This window comes from Ictalurus punctatus, chromosome 25 (assembly GCF_001660625.3).
Source record: "Ictalurus punctatus breed USDA103 chromosome 25, Coco_2.0, whole genome shotgun sequence".
In the NCBI taxonomy this organism is placed as follows: Eukaryota; Metazoa; Chordata; class Actinopteri; order Siluriformes; family Ictaluridae; genus Ictalurus; species Ictalurus punctatus.
In genome coordinates, this window is record NC_030440.2 from 7,820,485 (window position 1) to 7,840,987 (window position 20,503).

A 20,503-nucleotide genomic window follows, 5' to 3' on the forward strand; every position below is an offset into this window, starting at 1 on the left:
AGTGAAGGGTGTTGGGTGTCTTGGGCCTGGTGTGAACAGCTGAAAGGTGTGACTTGCTCTCCCATGTCATGGCCCTGATTGGGCTGGACAGCAGGCGCAGGAGAGGCCCGGGCTTCTAAAGGACACCAACAGGTGGGAGGCCACCATGGCATGGGGGGGGAGTGAGGGAGACAGAGCGATAGAAAAGGCTGGGAGCAGGAAGACATGCCTGTGCAGAATCCACAAGCTGGTCTAAGAGGAGGATGGGACAAAGCGAGAGGGAAAGAGAGAGAGAGAGGTGTGGAGAAGATCATTAAATGATTAGGACAAACTTTTAGAGAGAGGTGTTCAAATGTTTTAGAAAAGCTACAAAGTTTTTTGTTGTTGTTGTTCTGTATGTAAGTGGTCAAGTAATGCTAATTGAGCAATTAACAGTCTAGCTCTTAAAGATAAGCATATTACTGTGCCATTGGTATTAGATTAATCCATCACAGGACTTTTTATTATTTACGAAAGTGGCAGTAGTCTATTTGTTAAAAAACAAAAACAAAAACAAAAAAAACAAAAAAAGGTAATTTTTGCTTCAGAGGATCCAGCAACATCAAGGTTGAGTAAGGTTTGGATTTGGACAATAATTACTTAAAGTATCCCTGCTTTATTATCAAACCCACAAATGCAGGATATCACACATTTGAAAGAACTAATCCATGTGAAAAGGTGTGCTGGGAGGAAGCAGATGTAGGAGTGTCATCAACCTCACACTTGTCATTGCTTACCTTTGATCTACTGTAGCCTGTAGCACTTTTCCACACCTCTGAAAAGTAAAAGGCAGGGATACACTTCAAGGATGTCAATTCTATAGTAGTTCTGTAGGTTGACAACATTCAAGCTCAAGAGGGGATTGTTCTACATTTGCTTAATCAAGCACACCTCTCCTTACTTTACTGAACAACACCAGTGAATCTGCTGATGACGACAATAAATATACAACGCAGGACTTCAGTGACATCAAGTACAGGTAATGTTCAATTTCATTTTACAATGACAGTTTACTATTTTACATTGGTTATTTCATGAATGGCTGCTAGATGCTTACCCAATATAGTTAGATAGACCCGAATAGCCATTTTCATTTCCCCCTTTTATTTTTTATTTTTTATAAACTACCATAAAGTTACTGTGGGCTGATACGTTGCTATATAACAGGACACTTTGTCTGTGCAGAGAAGAAAATCCAGTTATTGCCCCACTGTGAAGACATGCTTCCTTATATCCCCATATGAATAATCTAGTTATGGAATGTAAGGAAGTGTGTGGTTTCAGGGGGAATTTATCATCAAGGTTTACAAAAATAAATAAATAAAAACAACTAAAACGTTTCTATAATTTGTATCATTGTTGTGAAAAAAAAATAGTTGCAGGGCTAATAGGCGAGCCCCCGACAGTGGGTAGCAGGAGAGGTGCTAATACTGTTGTTTATGTGGTTGGTTTGCCAAAGGCATGCGCTGATGGCTCATCGCTGTCTGCTCTAACTGTCTCACTGAGCAGACAGAACGAGCAGCTGTTCTAATCTTTCTGTCTTGCCAGAGCTCTAACCTTAAGAGGACTTTCCTCTATGTGTAGTCAGAATCCATGTTCTGTTGTCCTCTTATATTGACATGTATGTTTTTGTAATTTGCGCACTTTCATACAATTAAGGTGCTAAACAGCACAAACATAGAGTTCACAACAATAAATAATACCTCAAGATATAAAAACGGAGACAGTGAGATATACTTGAGATATATTTGAAAGTATAGTGAAACACTGGTCACAAGGTAGTTCAGTCACACTATGAATAATACAACTTTAAGGAAGGCCTGCAATAATAATAGTAATGTACAACTTTATCCATGACCACAAATCCTGCTTGTCAGATTTACAGAGAATTAAAAAAAAAAAAAAAAAAAAAAGTCAAATAGTTTTCAGATTGCATCCAATGGCTCCAGTGAAAACCCAGTGAAAATTTTTTAATTTAATTTCTTTCTCTCTCAACAGGTAAATATCAAGAGTCATTAGAGAGGATGAAAGGCAGTTGAACCCTAGTACTAATACCAGCTCTGTCCTCTTGTCATTCCCTCACTTGTCCTGAATCAACACACCTTGCTGTGGCTGGTCAAATGGAACCAAGTCAGGTGTTTCTGTGAGGTTTGGTCCCCTTCAACCAGCTACTGCGCTGTGAATTCAGCCAGCAATTCAGACTATTAGCAAATAAAAACTGTTTATTTAAAACATTTTTTTTTGTAATTTAGTGCATTTCTAAAATTAGTCATAAAGAATAAGGAATACTTTTGAAACCATTATCTATCTTTTTTTTTACGAATGAAATAATATGCACTGTTCTGTATGTGAATTTTATGTTTATATACAGTATAATTGAATAAAATGTTGAACGATTAATGAATCTTGTGATTGTAAACATCCCTTTAATATCTTAGAATTTCAGAGTATTTTACATTTCATCCCATTAGTATTTTTAAATTTCACTGTAAATAAAACAAAAACTGGGCACTTTGGAAGCAAAATGTGAACTCATCATGATCCCGTTAAAGCAAAAAAGTCAGCAGTCTATAGTAAACAAGTAAAAAAAAAAAATTCTATATATTTTTTATTTAACGTCATTACAAACAGGTGGTTACTTATAGTCCAACATGTTTTTTTTTTCCAGATACGTCAGCTATCAAATTTTTTAAACAAAATTTCAGAAAAACATCTGATCATGCCGGGCCATAATCACAGCTAAAATGAACCTTCGGATCTGCGAGTCAGCTCACAACATTCACCTCATATAACCAATTCAAAGAGTGTAATCAATGATCCAACTTGTTCGCAAAGATCACTTCACAAATATTTGTATCTAGTTGCAGGAAACAATTACAAATGTTTTTGTTTTTTTAAATTACTATTATTCTTAGTTTGTCAGTCTATTTTTTTTCTTCACATTTGATTTATTTTTAATTGTACTCAGTTTGATTGTGTAGCAGAGCTGAAACAGGCTGAGCTCACATACAGACTTGCTTGTGGACAGTCTGTTCCTCCTTCTGTCCGCAGCAGCAGGTGTTACTCCTGCACATACAGTACAAGTCGTTTCTGTTCTCTGATAGGTTGTGACTCCTTATTTTCAAACCTGGGGTCTAAATTCACACACATGATAACAAGAGAGTTCAAATTCTCATTACATTCATGCTCTTGTGGTTTACTAAATTCCATCCATCCATCCATCCATCCATCCATCCATCTTCTACCGCTTACTCCTTTTCAGGGTCACAGGGGAACCTGGAGCCTATCCCAGGGAGCTACTAAATTCTCATAGTTATAATTATTGTTTTTTTTTTCCTGTGTTTTTTTTAAGTATGAAATACTTATCCTTTTGAGCAGGATGAGTTTTTTCTTGTCCTGCTTTTTTGTTGTCCCAGATGATTTCCTTGAAGAAAATTAACAGAGGTAGTTAGAGCACCAGAAGGTACTGAAATCAGCTTTCTCCTTGGATAAAATTAGCCATTTTGTCTGCACATTTTAATATTTTCCAGCTCTAATTCAGCTGAACATAAGGGAAAAACTACATTGTATATTTCAGGTGAACTCCAGGGGAGGTTATTGAATAGCTGGTGGCGTTCTTGGTATTCTTAAATTGCATTCTTCTGCTTAAAGCGTATGCTGCATAATTGAAATCACTGACTACGTTTACATGCACATCAATATTCTGATATTAATCCGAATTTGGCAATATTCAAAGTAATATTGAGTCAAATGCCGCAATCCGATTGCCCGGTTACAATATTGCCAGAAGACAATTTTCTGATTCCCACCTTTTTTATTTATATTTATTGTCCAGGGATTTTATGTTGTGCACTGAGTAGGTCTTGTACTTGTTTCTTATTAGATATTGTATGTTTGTTATATTATTTTTCCTGTATTTAATTCTGCATGGAATTTATAACACAAATCAGTGCCAATAAAGACCATTCTAAATTGTGTTTTGAATCTATAGGGACCTGCAGCAGCATTGAGAGAATGAAATCTATACATTGTTCAGGTTCTTCATTTCAGTGGTAAAAAGACAAACAAAACAAAATGAAAAAAAAACCCCAAGAGATTAATTTGAATAAAAAACAAGAGATTCATTTGAATAATTCACTGTGATTTGCCCATGGTAGCCACTAAACATGCAACGCTCCAACCGTGTGAGTCTCAAACCCCAACTAATTTTACAAGTTGAAGGCTACTCCATTGAGTAAAGTAGGTTTTTGATGGATTATATGGAAGTAGAAACTTTGGGGCTTTGATCATTTTAATGGACACTAAAATCTTTATCTTAAACGTGGCCATATATGAGCAGTATATGTAGAAGAAAAATTCCTTTTTTTTCCCCTTAACTCTCCATATGTATTTTCTTCCGTCCTTTTCAAAATATCTGGGCACCTGTATGAATGTTTATTGTCCAGCAAATATCAGTATGGAGCTGGCTGTCAAATGCGAAGATGTTTTTCACAAAAGCTTCATACTACTTCACACACTTTCTGCTTGAATTCAGCAAACACCAGCAAGCCTAAAAGTCAACCATTACCTACCTGTCCTCACCTGTGGTCATGAGTTGTTGCTGTAGGTAGTGACCAAAAGAACAAAGTCATGAGTACAGGTAAGGGAAATGAAATACTTCCGCAAGGTTCCTGGCCTAACTTTTTGTGATAAGCTTGAAAGAAGGCAACTGAGGTGGTTTGGGTACCTTGCAAGGATACCCCTTATTGGCTCCTGCTAGAGGTGTTCACGCATGTCCAACTGGACCGAGAGACCCCTGTGAACCCTCACCAGGGAATGCAGAAACAAAATAATAATGTATTTCCATTTATTGAATTTAATTCAACTGAGTAAACGAGTCATTAATCAGGCCTATGAGCTTATTAACCTGAAAAGGTATATATTAACCCATGGGTTGCCAAACTTTTGGTAGCCAGGCATCCTTTTAAGTGTAAGATAAATTCTATAAACCCCCTCAGTATGGATTTATTTTGTGGGATTTCACAGGGAAGCCTGGAACCTAATCCAGGGAACTTGGGGCACAAAGCGGGGAACACCCTGGACGGGTGCCAGGCCACCATGACATTTTTCAAATAATAATTTTTTGGAGCCAGAACTTTTTTTTTATTCCTGAAATTTCCACTGAAGGAACACAGGTCTGAGTAGACTTTGGTGCTTGGAACCCAAAATGTGATAACTTTGATAATGTGGATTGTGATTTCCACCACTGTAAATAAATAAATAAATAAATAAATAAATACATACATACATACATACATACATACATAAATCACAGACCGCCTGGCTATGATTCATGGACCCTGAGAACCCTAACTTTGAGAATCTCTGTATTAAACTTAAAAGAAGGTTCTGTTGTGGCGAAGTAGCCACAACGCACATGCGTGCGTCCGGGGCGGGGGCGCGCCCGCTCACTGGGCAGGGCGCATGCCTGACTCACGCACTCCAGTCGCTAGGGGCAGTATGATGTTTCTGATCGTTTCTCAGCAGCTTTCCACTTATTGCGTGATGTTCGTAAACTTACCAAATGCTTAATCTACTTCTCATACTTTATGCTAAGGTGTTGAGTGTTTCCTTCTTCTGGGTTTCTGCACATGTAGGGATAGAAGGGAATGAAATTGTGGATGTACTAGCAAAAAGATCGATAGAACATGAAACAGTTGATATACAAGTACCATTAAGTAGAGCAGAGATCAAAACCATTATAAACGGACACGCGCATAAAACATGGCAGGAATACTGGGACACAGCTGACACCGGACGGCATCTATATACCATACAAAAACAAGTAGGCATGAGTGTGAGGCAGGGCAGAAACCCAAAGGAAGAGATGATAATTACGCGTCGTAGAATAGGTCATGCTGGCTTAAATCTAGCATTAAACAGAATAGGAAAACACCCCACTGGACTCTGCACACACTGCAGTACACAAGAGACAGTAAAACACATTCTGTTAGACTGCAAAAGGTATGAGGAGGAAAGAACTGAGCTAGAGATGCAGATTGGAAAACAAAACATGACACTAGAGAACTTGCTGGGGAAAACATCTGGGAAAATGCACCGCCCCCTAATAAACTATCTACTATATAGCTATTTATCTCTTTATTTTCTTTTATTTATGTATTATTGTTTTGTTATTATTATTAGTTTATTTTATTTTTATTTTATTATATTTTATTTATTTATGTATTTATTTATTTATGTATTATTATTCATTTTTTGTTTTTCTTTTCCTGCCAACCTACTGCCCACACTCCAATCCAGTAGGTGGCGGTAATGCACCTTTAGTGGTTTGCCAACCGCCATTAAAACAAAAAGAATAAGAAGAAGAAGAAAAAGAATGTTCGCAAACTGGAAACATGGCAGACTCAGAGGGAAAAGGTGAGTCCAAACAGACTGACAGCAGCAGCTGTGGTAAAGCTGTAGGTAAACGCACGAAGCTCTTTTCTTAATGGCGTGAGCATTTAATTGAAGCGTCATTATAAAAATTACACCTGTGTTGTTTTGTTTTTTGAACACTCCACACAAGCTAGGCTTTTCTTTTAGTTAGCTTGTTCTGTGTGACTCAGCTACCGCTAAGTGTAGTGAAAATTGCATCATGTTTCGTGTGTATTCTCTCACTCAGTCCTGCAGTGCGACTGTGTGGTCGTGGTTAGTGAATTGCTGAATATACTTGTATTATTGTGGGGAGAAAAAGGTTACTTAATGTTTAGTATTTCTTTTATTTTCAACCATCTTGTAACACAGCTTAGCGCCAGTAGCATGCTGCCTGGCTATATTTCCTACATTTATTAAGGCTAAATGTTCATTGACATCGATTTTCTTTTAGTTATTTATTTTTAGCTGACAACAGTTTGATAATAAATTCTGTCTTTTCTGAAGATGGAGATGGGAAAGTCGTGGAGATTGCACGAGTTAAGGTGAGTCATATAGTTTAAGTAAAGGTATATACATGAATTTAGACATAAAACATGTCTCCATCCAGATTCCATACCATTTGTACTTCTGAGAGACTCTGACTCTCTAAGATACTCTTTTTTTTTTATTTTTTTATACACAATCATGTTACTGACCTGTTGCCAATTAACGTAATTAGTTGCAAAAATGTTCCTCTAGCTGTTTATTTTTAGTAACACTTACTTTTCCAACCTTTTGTTGCCCCTGTCCCAACTTTTTTGAAATGTGTTGCTGCCATCGAATTCAAAACTGCTTTATTTTTTCCTTAACATGGTACATTTCTCATTTTAAACATTTGATATGTTTTCTATGTTCTATTGTGAATAACATGTGGGTTTATGAGATTTGCAAATCATTGCATTTGGTTTTTATTATTCCGTATATTTATATCTGACACAGCATCCCAACTTTTTTGGAATTGGGGTTGTAGGATGTAAATGTGTTATTCACTCTTAATGCAGTCAGTTGGTTTAAAAAAAAAAAAAAAAAAAAAAGGAATATTAGTAAACCTTGGTGTTATTGTGTCTGAACTTTAACCTGTCATCTCCAGATTGAAGGTCGAGAACTGACAAAAGAAGAGAAGCAGCGTCTGCGGAAAGAGAAGAAACAGCAGAAGAAGGGCAAAAAAGATGACAAGGGTCCAACAGAAAAAGGGGCGGATAAAGAAAAAAAAGAAGCCCCTTCCACCGCTCAGCATCCACTTCCACAGAGTCCAGCACAGAAAGGTAGGCAGTATGGAGCCACGCCATATTTTAATGACATCATTCTGCACTTCAGTGTCTCATCAGATTTTCTGTCCAATCAAATGCTCTCTAAAATGATGATAAAAAATTTTGCCCCCAATGTTGTAAAAATCACCTTTCCAAAGTTGCGGTTTTAATCATAACTCGCTTTATTGCTCGGGATCGCATTCCATGGTACTAGCTGGTAAGTACTGTTTAGCCTGGGCTGTGAGGTAAGCTAAACGCTATTGGCTATTTAAAAAAAGGGGGAGAGGCCATTTGATATGTCCCGCCCTGACTCACTGTTTCATTGAAAATTTCTTCAATGAATAACAATGTATGCTTCAAGGCACTTCATGGGGGGCTTTAAGAGTAGCTAAAGGTGCACTGAGTTGGATATGACGTGTATCAACTAATTTCTGCGTCGAACTGCAATTGATTATCATCTATGCATCAAAGATATATTATCTTTAAGAGCATGTTTTTTAACCACAAATCAGTATGAAATATCTTCATCAGCAGCATATGAAACAATGCACTAGACTTTGTCATTTAATATGTGCAGCATGTGGTCATCTGAATACTCAGGTCATTTGCTCTCAAAAGTAATATAGCACAATATAATTTTGTAAATATGAATAAACCCATTTCAGATATCAGTGTTTTCATTGTAAGCAGATTATAAATGTCATGTAAATGTTTTTAATACTTCCAGTTGTTATACATGGAAATAATAGACTATTTGTTTTATCTGTGGCATTTCTTTGCATTAATTTGCATACCACCTCATGGCAAACTGTTTTCTTATCTTGACTAATCAGGTTGAACCCAAAACTAGTCTTTATGCTGTACTTCTTGTTTTTTACCCCCACAGAGAACAATTCGATGATATTATTTAAACAGGCTAAATCTAAAACACACCACTAAATATGTTATATTGCTGAAAAATTGTCTATAGAGATATGTCCTCGATGGAAATTATGATAAGTTTGTTGTCATTGATACCGTAGGTTATTAAATGTTTTTTATTTTTTATTTTATTTCACATGAATATATCATGACTTATGATGATGATTTTGTAATCATAGGATAGAATTTAACACAGGTGTGATTGTGCCTTATGTATAGCACCCCGTCCCTGTTGTACAGTTCTCCTGGCACACTACCGAAAGGGGTGGTGATGATGCTTCAGTATCAGGCATTTGTCTGCCTGATTTTATATAAGTTTTTTTAAATTATCAGATTTAAACTTCAATTCCATATTTGGCTCTTGCAGTAAAAGTAATAATACAAATCACAATTAGTAACACCTAAAGCTGAAAGTTAAGTGATCTAGCCCATCCTTACTTTTTCCTAATGGAGGTTTTGCATTTATCAAACATGCCATGGGATTAGAAGGTTCCGTATTTTTAATACACATGGAAATGTTTATGTATACTTTTTTCGAACGTTCTAGGAAGTAATCGTCTGTCCACATTTAGGAATTATTTACACACGCCTTATAAACGAGGCTCCATGGTTTTATTGCTCAGAACTTCAGTGTGCTGATTCTGAGTGTGCATCCCCATATGTTTTAAACATTATACAGTTATAGAAGACTCTGTGTATTTGCACTGTATATGCTGTTTATTCATGTGCTCCTGCTTGGCTTTGGTCTTGTAGTGCCATCAGTTGTTGCTGCGCCTGTCAGTGTAGCTACAGTAGAGAGCTCTACATCTGCAGACAAGCCAGCTAAGAGTAAAGCAGAGCTGAAGGCAGAGCGAAGGGCACGCCAGGAAGCAGATCGTGCAGCGAAACAGTCTAAGAAAGAGCCGGGCGCCTCCTCCATGAGCAAGCCTAAAGCTCCTCAGAGTGAACTACAGCCAGGTAACATAATCATGGTGAAACTGTGCTAATAGACATGTGTTGATTTATATTCTACATGTACTGTACAAAAGGACAACGTAATGAAGTTCTGTCAAACAGTGACTGCTCGCTCCTGTGTAGATCGTTCTTTACATGCCACAGCAAATGTCCATTTAAAACATTTTATTCAGTGTGGGATATATATATGAGAGAGAGATGTATCCTTGCTATGGTTTCTGGTTATGTTATTCCTCAGTGGTGAAACGATTACCAGAACACATCCAAGTAGATGATCCTGCAGTGGTGAGAAAGCTGGCCAAGAAGCTCGAGAGACAACAGGTCAGTAAGTTTTCATACATGCGTTATATATGGGTGATTCCTCCTTCACCCCCTCTTTCTTTATTCACTTCCTCCGCTACTGACCATGTAGATACTGCATCACACTTACTTCAGATGCTTTACCTCCCATTTCTTACAGAGGTCAGGGCAAGGGACCCGCATAAATGTGTCTCAAGTCAAGGTCTGGCCCCGTACTGTGTGTGCAGTGGAACCTTTTTTTTTTTTTTTTTTTTTTTTTTTTTTGCTTCTTAAATGTGTATTTTGTCAGTGCACATGAATAAAGATGAGCAAGCATAGATGGGATGCCACTGATATGTGAAAACATCACTTGTGTGACGTGTACATTTGTTATCTAGGGTAGCTGGCTGTTTCGTTGCGTGTGTTGGTGTTATGTAGGCTAGTTGGGTTTCATTTTGTTATGTAGTAAACGTTAGTGTTTTGTTATGTACTGTGCATCTCACATGTTTATTCTGGCTGTAAAACTACATTAAAGCTATATTTTTATTGCTGCAGCAGCACTGATCCTGAAGAGAAAAGAATATCCTCTGCCCAGTAACAGAGCTGACTGTTGCCTTCATTGTGCTGCAGACTGATGGAGTTCACTTGGGTTCTTTATTCTTACAGATTCCTCTGAGGTCGGAGTATGGCTACAAAGTCAGCCTGTTCTCTCACCTGCACCAGTACAGCCGCAAAGCCCCTCTCACGCAGCAAATCAGGTACTGAACAAAGTCCAGCAATGTAAATAGTTTGAAATAGTTTTGTGTTTTGTCATTTGAGCACAGTAAAATCTGGAAATTAACCCTTTTTGTTGAAAAGTGTTTGAATAAACAAAATAAAAAAAAGGTCAAATGCAAATGGTTGCCTACATGGAAGAATGAAGAAAACGGCACATGTAAATTATAGCACCAATTATACCATTTAGTGTATTGGGTTTCACATGAGTGATGGGAATTCTGGCTCTTTTTAGTTTGCAAATGACATCACTGTTTCACAGATGTTCATTCGTTTTCACAATGAACAAAGATATTATTAATGAAATAACTGCCTCACATATACAGTGCATCCGGAAAGTATTCAGAGCGCTTCACTTTTTCCACATTGTTATATTACAGCCTTATTCCAAAATGGATTAAATTCATTATTTTCTTCAAAATTCTATAAAAATTCTTATTACATTCTAAAATCTTTTCAAATTTATTAAAAATAAAAAACAAAAAAAGCACATGTACATAAGCATTCACAGCCTTTGCCATGACACTCAAAATTGAGCTCAGGTGCATCCTGTTTCTACTGATCATCCTTGATTAGAGTCCACCTGTGGTAAATTCAGTTGATTGGACATGATTTGGAAAGGCACACACCTGTCTATATAAGGTCCCACAGTTAACAATGCATGTCAGAGCACAAACCAAGCCATGAAGTCCAAGGAACTGTCTGTAGACCTCCGAGACAGGATTGAATCGAGGCACACTTTCCTGATGCACTGTGTTTCATATCCTCTGAACATCTTTCAGATCCTCGCAATTGTAATATTCAGGTCCCCCAGCAGTACATTGAATCCCCTACCCCTTTTGCTTTCTTTTTTTTTCCCCCTTTTTTCTGCTTTCTAAAAAATAAGAATTTCTGAGCTTTAACTCTGCCAAATTGCTTAGCCACTTGTGACATTATTGGTTTTAACTTGCTATATAATGTGTAATGTGATTTATCAAGGTGTGTGTGTGTGTGTGTGTGTGTGTGTGTGTGTGTGTGTATTTAGAACTACTCCTGACCATTCATATAAAGAAACCCCTAGAAGTAGAAATTATTATGGGGAGCTTGAATCCCACTCACAGGCCTGCCAATCTTTACGCATTTAGCATAGGATTTTAACATGCTGCTGCAGGTTATTACTCTGACAGACCAGTATTTTTCAGAATTTTAGTTCATGCCATATGATTTAAATTAACTTTTTGTTACAGGGTGCACCCCTATTTTTAAATATTTGTGTGGGTGCAAACTTTTTAATCAAGTAATCAAAAAAATAGTGCTTGAAAAATCCTGGAATTTTATGTTATTGCATCTGTATTTCATGTCAGCGGTGTGGCTTCTGGTGAGGAGCAAGTGTTATTCTATTGAGAGAGTGAGGTATTATACTATAATGTTAATAATAGACGTGTCATTTTCAGCATCCCTGCCACAGTTATTCACCCCTTCATAGTCCGGTTGGGCCTGCAGTACTCCCAGGGCATCATAGCCGGCTCAAACGCTCGCTCTGTGGCTCTCTTGCATGCCTTTAAACAGGTATAATGTTACTACAGCCTTTTCATTTCCCTTGCTTTGGTTGTCCATGTAGAAACACGTCACTGATTTAGAGCTTTTCAGTCATTCTGGTTACTGAATGTCCAACAGCAATAAATCAAGGCAACAAGAATTTGCTTTCAAACCTGAAAGTTACTGTAAGATATAATGTTATTGTGATGATGTTGCAGGTGATTCAAGACTACAGTACTCCTCCAAATGAGGAGTTGTCCAGGGACCTAGTGAACAAACTGAAGCCCTACATCAGGTAAACAGTAAACATGTCTAGTATATCGAGTTGTTTCACACTTCTACCTTATCTCCTTCATTCAAACTTTACCAGCTGTTTAAAATAACACTAAGCTGGTTGCTAGAACTGAATGGAGAAATTTCCCTGCTGTCTTCCTCTGCAGTTTTCTCAATCAATGTCGCCCCCTCTCGGCAAGTATGGGTAATGCAATCAAATACATCAAGAAAGAGATCTCCAATATTCCAAATCAGTGCAAAGAGGAGGAGGTGAGAAATATTATTAAAGAATAACTTGGCTATGCTAATATGTCACTATAAATATGAATCCATCCCATATGTGAATGTGTGTTTGAGATGATGATGATTATTATTATTTATTTTTATGTTTTTGGGTGGGTGGCTTGGGTTGCTTGCTAGATCAGTGGTTCGCGAGTCACATGTGACTCTTTGACAAAAATCATGTGGCTCGCCAGGTGTCTCTCCGTTCACCAGAATATCATTAAAAACGTCACTAGAGATCAGTTTCCTGCAGAAAATGCTAAATCAATTACAATTCCTCTGTTGTGCAGCCTACCGAAGTTGTAAGCGGACTGAAAAGTCGGTTTACATTAATATATTTCAAATTCCGGCCAGTGCATGTATGTAGTGCTGTTTTTTTTTTTTTTTTTTTTTTTTTTTTTTTTTAATAATGTAAAATATTAGTTTTTGCAATGGCTCTTTCACACAAAAAAAAAAACAACACATTAACCAAAGAGTAAAAAAATGTCTCTGGGGGAGGGGAGGTTCCTGTCCCCTGTGCTGCTGTTTATACTCTTCTGGCATTACTAGTCCCCACTGTCTGTACTCTCTGACCATTTTCTGATTAAGTCAAGGACATGGAAGATACACTAATCTTTCTGTTGAGATTTGAGCGTATGGGGTGAGAGACATTCAGATGTTGTGTTTTGTAATTTATAGAAATAAATTTTATCAAACAGCTGCTTATATAAGCAAATATTTCAATGGCTAAAGCAAATTGTTACACTGCATGTTTTGGCTAATTGGTAAAAGATATTTACAAATATAGAACAGCCTTATTGAAAAATATTGTTTTTAAATTTTAAAAGTTTTGTCTGCTGTCATCTCTACAGTGTTGTTGACGGTGCGTGTGCATTACACACCATTTGGCAGCTGGTTTTTTTTATCAGTTTACAAACTGAATCTAGTGGGTTTTTGGATTTATGTCTGTTTCGCTGTGGCAACCAACAGCTTGACATTCACTATGTGAGGAAATCACACATGGTCAGCATACTAGCAGTTAAACAGCAGAAAACAGACAAGGTTAGAAAGTAAATAAAAATATTTTCACATTGTTTTGGTGAAATATATTAATTTTCTTAAAGCATTTTTTAGGCAGGGGGAAAAAAAACAATTCTGGTCACTTTTTGATGGTTTGCTAGAATTCAGCCACAGTGACTTCCAACAGGTTTTCCCAGACCACCACACATATGTAAAATGCAACAACACTGTCTTATTAGATTTTAAAAATGTTACCCCCCCCCCTTTTTTTGTCTATAGGCTAAGAAGAAACTATTGTCATGTATTGACAACTATGTAAATGAGAAGATCAAGTTGGCTGCTGAAGCCATCTCTAAATTCGCAAGTGAAAAGATCAGTGATGGTGATGTCATTCTAATTTATGGATGGTAAGATAATCAATGTCCGTCTCTGTACATTTTTATTTTTAGAAGATTCGCTTGATTGTGCAATGTGTACTATTTATTTAAAAAAAAAAAAAGTACTGTGTTTCTTTTTCCAGCTCCTCGCTTGTCAATCATATTCTGTGTGAGGCGTTTGAGAAACTCCAGAGGAAGTTCCGAGTCATCGTGGTGGACAGTCGGCCCAGACTGGAGGGCAGGGAAGCACTGAGACGTTTGGTGAAGAGAGGAATTCGCTGTACTTATGTGCTCATATCTGCCCTCCCCTACATTCTGCCTGAGGCACGTAACCATACAAAAAAGTGAAGAGTTTTTCTCTAGTGTTCTATTGCACTTTAGTAAATAATCAGCATTCTTATAATTACATTCACATACAGGTGTCCAAGGTGTTTCTTGGAGCCCATGCTCTTCTGGCTAACGGATACGTCATGTCACGAGTGGGAACGTCGCAAATAGCCCTTGTAGCCAAGGCGTACAATGTGCCTGTGCTGGTCTGCTGTGAGACCTACAAGTTCTGTGAACGAGTGCAGACTGACTCGTTCGTATCTAACGAGCTGGGTAATTACGATCGACTTGGCAGATAATAGTATACTAACGGTTTACCTGATAAATGATTTATGTGCATTTTTGACCAAGCCTTTCCCCCTTCCCTCCCTAGATGACCCTGATGATCTGATCGTGACACGGAAGGGGAAGACCCAGCTGGAGAACTGGCAGTGTGTGAAATCCCTGGGCTTGCTGAACTTGGTCTATGATGTTACACCTCCAGACTTTGTTGACTTGGTGATCACAGAGCTAGGCATGATCCCCTGTACCTCTGTGCCTGTAGTACTAAGAGTGAAGAATGTGGATCAGTGATGATCAGGCTTCCCGTTTACATCTGTTTATTCATAAGCCTGGACACGCTGCACATCTGGCATAAAATAAATCTTATCTAAAATGCCACTTCCTTTTTAATCAGTGCTGTTCTGTCTTTTCCCCCCATTATCTTTGACAGAACATCACCTAGAGGAGTTTCTGTACTTGTACAGTTTCTGCATTTCTTTCAGAGGGTCAGATAGGGTGCGTGTGTGTGCGTGTGTGTGTGTGTGTGTGTGTGTGTGTGTGTTTGAAGGGGGGTGGTGCTGGTGTGCGCAAGTATAATGTAGAATAAAATGATGAAAAGGAGACACATTTGAAGGAATAATAATCTGGTGATTTTCTGTTTGTCCACTCAATAAAATGCAACCAGTAGAAACAGGTGACTGAATTCATTGGTACAAAGAGTTCCATGGACCAACTTTTTCACCAAAGCAAGTTACAGCTTCGGGGAGTGAGGCGGTAGAAATGTGAACGCGTGCTGTATCTTACTTTACCTATGACCCCGGTTGGGAGCTTTTGTGCATCATTCAAGCCAAGGCATTAAACTTCAGTAAACTTGTATATACTTAGAAATATGTAAGAAAGATTGTAAATGTCTTTAATTATGTTATCTGGAACAGAATTTGATTTTGTTAGTAAACCTTTTTGATTAAGCTGCGTACATGATATAGGGCTTCTTACAAATTTGACTGCACTTATTTATACTGGCTGGGGAAAAAGTAAAGAAAATGTACACATGAATGTTAAGTTTTGTAATTTCTTACAGCATTTATTTTTAACACGGCATTAGCCTACGCACATTCCATATCTTCCTAGTAACATCGCAATTACTTGTGAGGACATACACTACATAATGCCAGTTGCACACGACAACGACACTATTTGAGGGGAAAAAAAAAAAGTTGACTGTTATTCATAAATGTAACATTCTAAGTTTTAGCACCTTTGTCTTTGTGAGGTTCTTGGACATTTTGATGTATATTTTAAGGTGACTAAACAATGAGAACATATGCCAATAACAAAATCATTATTTTGGTGTAATTACTTGTACCCAGTAAAAGTTTATTCATATATACAGTATTTCACAACAAATGAGAGAAAATGTATGCAAAAATGCCCAACTGTTTCTAGTCATCCAAGTTCAGTAGTAAGGTTAACTGACATCATATGTGGTATAATCCAAAAGACTACCAATGCCCCTCTCTAAAGTACTGTATGTGATGATAAAAACTTAATGTCACATAACAGTCATTAACAGCCAGAGACGTAAATGTAGGGGCATGGTACACTTTAAAATATTTATTCAGTATATATTTTTGGCCGAGTAGACAAATGGTTTAAAAGACGCACAAAGGAGACAATCTCTGAACTTCACACAACACTTGCCATGTGTATATTATACCATTCCTGCAATTTGCAACTCTGTGGTCATCAATGACTCTTAATTTTCACTATTCAGTAGAACTGATGAGCCTCAAAAGAAATCTAGTCATTTTGACTTAAAACCCTTGGCCACTATTTACTACATGCCACAGCATACACCTACAATCCAAAGGACAATTCCTCCCAGTGTTCAGCATACCTGTATAATGCATACCATGCAGTTTATTAATGTGTCTGTTATTCACTGAAGACCAGCTTCTAAAAGACTGAACTTCCAACCTGATCATGTGCTTAGAGCAAAGTCTGTTTTTGTTGAAAACAGATCAATCTTAAACTCAAAAATACATATATATATATATACACACACACACACACACACACACACACACACACACACACACACACACACACACACATACAGTGCCCTCCACTAATATTGGCACTGTTGGTAAATATTAGCAAAGAAGGCTGTGAAAAATTCTTTATTGTTTAACCTTTTGATCTTTTGTTAAAACAATTCAGAAAAATACTCTGCTCACATTACCAAGAGTGCCAATATTAGTGGCTATACAAAGAACTGTATAGAATGCATTTCTCTATTCAGACATTGTATCCCTTTGACACAATGTGTTTTGTTCAGTGTTTCTTACAGCTTTCTTCCAGCTCCCAGATGACGCAAGAACTCAAGTGCCTTTTACTTTTCGCCTTTGGGTGATCCATAGTAACATTGAAACAACAACTGTGGACCCACCTAATACTGCCATGACTTCCAGCATAGGAAAATGGCCCTGCAGTCCAGAGAAGAATCATTATTAATAACACTGTGCTCAAATTTTATACCTATGTTTTGCTGTTATCAGTACAGATGGGACTACTTCAAGCTGAAATTCTTACCTCTCGTAGGCACTTGTATCCATGGAAGTTGTGGGTACAGCTGCACTGAACGAATCCTGGCCCATAAGGCATGCAGATAGAGTTCTCGGGACAATCCAAGGCTAAAGTTACAATGGTGAAAAGGCACTTGTAAAATCTCATAAATAAAGAGCAGCAGTGACTGTGTTAATGTTCTACAGAAGAAGAATAAAAAAAGACTGACGGTGCGCTTGACTTACACATCTGCCCAGTTTGATTGCAGGCATTCCTCTGTCCTTCACAGAGCCGGGTATCATGGTTAACGTCCACTCTGTCCCATGATGTGTTGCCACCAGGACAGTCCAGTTTTATGGGCAGTATACTGAATGAAAAGTAAATGTTAGATTAAATACACCTGTATAATTGTGGTCTGAAATGTGATTATACAATTGGCTTACTTACAGATGGCTGAGATAATTAAAACCTTGGAATATAAAATCACTCATGTTGGAAATAGGGTTGCTTGAGAGGTCTCTGCGAAAAACAAAAAGGCATTCCACTGAATTTGAGACTTATATGGTACATATATTTTGTAGTTACACTTGCTGGCTATTTTACACGTATACAATTACTGACTGTAGCCCATCTGTTGCTTTGCACAGCTTGTCAACCCCGAACTCTCTGTAAAGAACATGCATGCCTGTGATCACCATACTAATTCTGTACATAACGATGTCAAGATTTTAGTCCATTCCTTTTTTCCTTGGCTCACAAGGTCTAATATCTCGGATTCATTTTTGTGATTCTGACTTTTTTTTTCCCCTTCCAGAAAAAAAATACTGATCAGGAATTATGAGGACTTGCATATTTCCATTACTTTTACAGGGCTTTCCTGAAACCTGAGAACATCCTGCATACTGAACATTCCAGCATTTTTTTCTGTCTGAATGTTGAATATTTAGAGTCTATCCAGAAATAAATCCTCTGCTCCTGTCAAGGGACACTACTTTGTGGAGCTTGTTACCAAATCTAACAGGTTTTCTTTTCCCTCACAAACTCTACACCAGGGGTGTCCAATCTTATCCACAAAGGGCCGGTGTGGGTGCAGGTTTTCATTCCAACCAAGCAGTAGCCACACCTGATTCCACCTGTTTAATCAGTCGATCTTGGCTTTCAATAGACTCAGGTGTGGCTTCTGCTTGCTTGGAATGAAAACCTGCACCCACACCTGCATTTCTGGATAAGATTCGAAACCCCTGATCTACACCATTTTATTCATCAGTGGAAAGGGATCCCCCTGCTGACCAGATTTCATTAGGGTGATTGACCATTTGTATTACAGCAATAACACTGATGTGCGTGTGTGTTGCACTGGTATTAGCGTATCAGGTAATGCAGTGTTGCGACAGACTTAAGAAAGGTCCACCAATCAACAAAAATGGCAAACATTTTAAGTTTTTAATGGTCTTGACAACACATCATCGGTCAGAAATTTTGCAAGATTAATCAAATGCACTCCTGAGATGTCGCGTGCCTTCATTTGCTCGTTTACTTTTGCTGCAGTGAACTGTTTGGGGGGAAAAGCTAGAAACAGGGAAATTCATTTATATAGTCTTCTTGTACACAAAGGTAAAATCATGATAACGATAAAAATGTTTGATGTAAAATTCAAACACGTCTGGGTTTACTAAATCAAAATCAAGTTAAAATGAATAAAACTAAATAAAATAAATCATTTTAATAAAATAAAAATAATAATAAAAAGCTGTTCACAGTAAGTTTATCCACAATGTTTAAACATTTCAAAGGGATTTCTTACCAATTTCCTGATCAATGATTTGCTGTTAAGACCATTAAAAGCTTAATATTTTGCCATTTTTAATTTTTAGCTCAAGAGTGTATACTCATCACCTCATGCACGTCCATGTCTGCTGTGTGTGTAATTACTCCATGATTGGATTATTGGCTAATTATTAATAAGTGTATAGGTGGTAGAAGCTGCTATACTGTTTCCACAGGACCAGGACATGGCACTCTGCGTGCACAGCAAGACTTACATATATATATTTTCCATCCATCTTCTATATCCTTATCCTTTTCAGGGTCACGGGGAACCTGGAGCCTATCCCGGGGAGCATCGCGCACAAGGCGGGGTACACCCTGGACAGGGTGCCAATCCATCACAGGGCACAATCACATACACACTCACACACCTAATCATGCACTACGGACACTTTGGACATGCCAATCATCCTACCATGCATGTCTTTGGACTGGGGGAGGAAACCCCCACAGCACATGGGCAAACACACACACAGGACCACGGTGGGAATCAAACCCAAAAAGGTGTGAGGCGGACGTGCTAACCACTACGCCACCGTGCACCCAAATATATATTTTGTTATTTCTTAATTTGTTTACTTACACGATAACTGCAGCAGAAGCTACATGGAGATCCTCCACTTGACTCAGAGAACAATTAGATAAATCCAGCCTGAAAGAATTATATATAGGTATAGATATCTTAAACGCTGAAGTCCCATATTGAAAGAGAAGTTATTGCACTGCTTATCTACCCCAGAATGTTTTCCTCTTCATCCTGTAAACAGCACCGACCCTCAATCCTGCCTTCTGATAGGCAGAACCTCCACACAGCGCTGTGGTTCTGTATAGCTCCTTCACACATGTGGCATAACTACAGTAATCACACAGGAAATGTTCAAGTCAGGCAAAACCTGTGATCGCTTTACATCTTACTAACAAACAGCAAACGTAAATACATTAGCCTTCTTATAGTCGTACCTGAGCATCAGTGAGCTGACAGTCGACGTAAACACGTGATAAAATAACTAAAACGCTAAATAAACATACAACAGAAAAGGCAAAAATGCTGACCCCAGCTGTCATGTTTTCCCCACCCACCTCAGGTCACATGACACGTTGAAGATCACGTGACGTTGCCATTCATGCCAAACTAATCGGCGCTGCGTTTGCGCAGACATCACTCGTTCCGGGAATAAGAAGTTGCAGTGATGCGCTGATTTGGGACAGAGATCTTACAAAAACAAACAACAGCACGTCTAGTTCGGAAAAGCATTGCAAATGATTCTAGAAAACGTCAGTTATTTCAGATTGATTTCTACACACCATCGCAAAATAAATAAGAAAACGTTCTAGAAATGCGCAGGATTTCTTTATTTAATGCGTAAACGATTAAAGTTAGAAAACCAAGCAATAATGTGTTTGAGATATTTGAACCGGATTTCG

General features: G+C 37.9%; 2 protein-coding genes across 3 annotated transcripts; one reads left to right on the forward strand and one right to left on the reverse strand.

The window, feature by feature from the left end:
- The first annotated feature begins 240 nt into the window (after positions 1-240).
- Positions 241-15,377, forward strand: eif2b4 (eukaryotic translation initiation factor 2B, subunit 4 delta). 2 transcript variants are annotated; one of them, XM_053675906.1, is made up of 14 exons: positions 241-997; positions 6,319-6,480; positions 6,937-6,974; positions 7,562-7,736; positions 9,396-9,599; positions 9,835-9,917; positions 10,542-10,633; positions 12,083-12,197; positions 12,386-12,462; positions 12,608-12,710; positions 14,001-14,128; positions 14,242-14,422; positions 14,518-14,698; positions 14,799-15,377. In XM_053675906.1, the coding sequence occupies exons 2-14, from the start codon at positions 6,414-6,416 to the stop codon at positions 14,996-14,998; spliced, it is 1,644 nt and encodes a 547-aa protein (XP_053531881.1). In that variant the 5' UTR covers positions 241-997; positions 6,319-6,413; the 3' UTR covers positions 14,999-15,377. The 2 variants fall into 2 exon arrangements, with proteins under 2 accessions (XP_053531881.1, XP_017311472.1); XM_017455983.3 differs by having other exon boundaries at positions 243-997; positions 6,319-6,435.
- Positions 15,378-15,744: 367 nt separating this feature from the next.
- Positions 15,745-20,189, reverse strand: atraid (all-trans retinoic acid-induced differentiation factor). Its single transcript, XM_017455981.3, has 7 exons — positions 20,039-20,189; positions 19,813-19,931; positions 19,662-19,730; positions 17,699-17,770; positions 17,497-17,618; positions 17,279-17,379; positions 15,745-17,172 (listed from the first exon to the last, which is right to left on the reverse strand). The coding sequence occupies exons 1-7, from the start codon at positions 20,141-20,143 to the stop codon at positions 17,068-17,070; spliced, it is 693 nt and encodes a 230-aa protein (XP_017311470.1). The 5' UTR covers positions 20,144-20,189; the 3' UTR covers positions 15,745-17,067.
- Between the last annotated feature and the right edge of the window lie 314 nt (positions 20,190-20,503).

Bases quoted from the DNA above. Each gene is read 5' to 3' on its own strand.
- eif2b4 (XM_053675906.1), top strand. From the start codon at position 6,414: ATGGCAGACTCAGAGGGAAAAGGTGAGTCCAAACAGACTGACAGCAGC. The intron at 9,918-10,541 runs GTCAGTAAGTTT...TTATTCTTACAG, and splicing joins AGAAGCTCGAGAGACAACAG to ATTCCTCTGAGGTCGGAGTA. The intron at 14,129-14,241 runs GTAAGATAATCA...TTCTTTTTCCAG, and splicing joins GTCATTCTAATTTATGGATG to CTCCTCGCTTGTCAATCATA.
- atraid (XM_017455981.3), bottom strand. From the start codon at position 20,143: ATGACAGCTGGGGTCAGCATTTTTGCCTTTTCTGTTGTATGTTTATTT. The intron at 17,380-17,496 runs GTAAGTCAAGCG...TTGTAACTTTAG, and splicing joins CAATCAAACTGGGCAGATGT to CCTTGGATTGTCCCGAGAAC. The intron at 17,173-17,278 runs GTAAGAATTTCA...TCTGGACTGCAG, and splicing joins GATACAAGTGCCTACGAGAG to GGCCATTTTCCTATGCTGGA.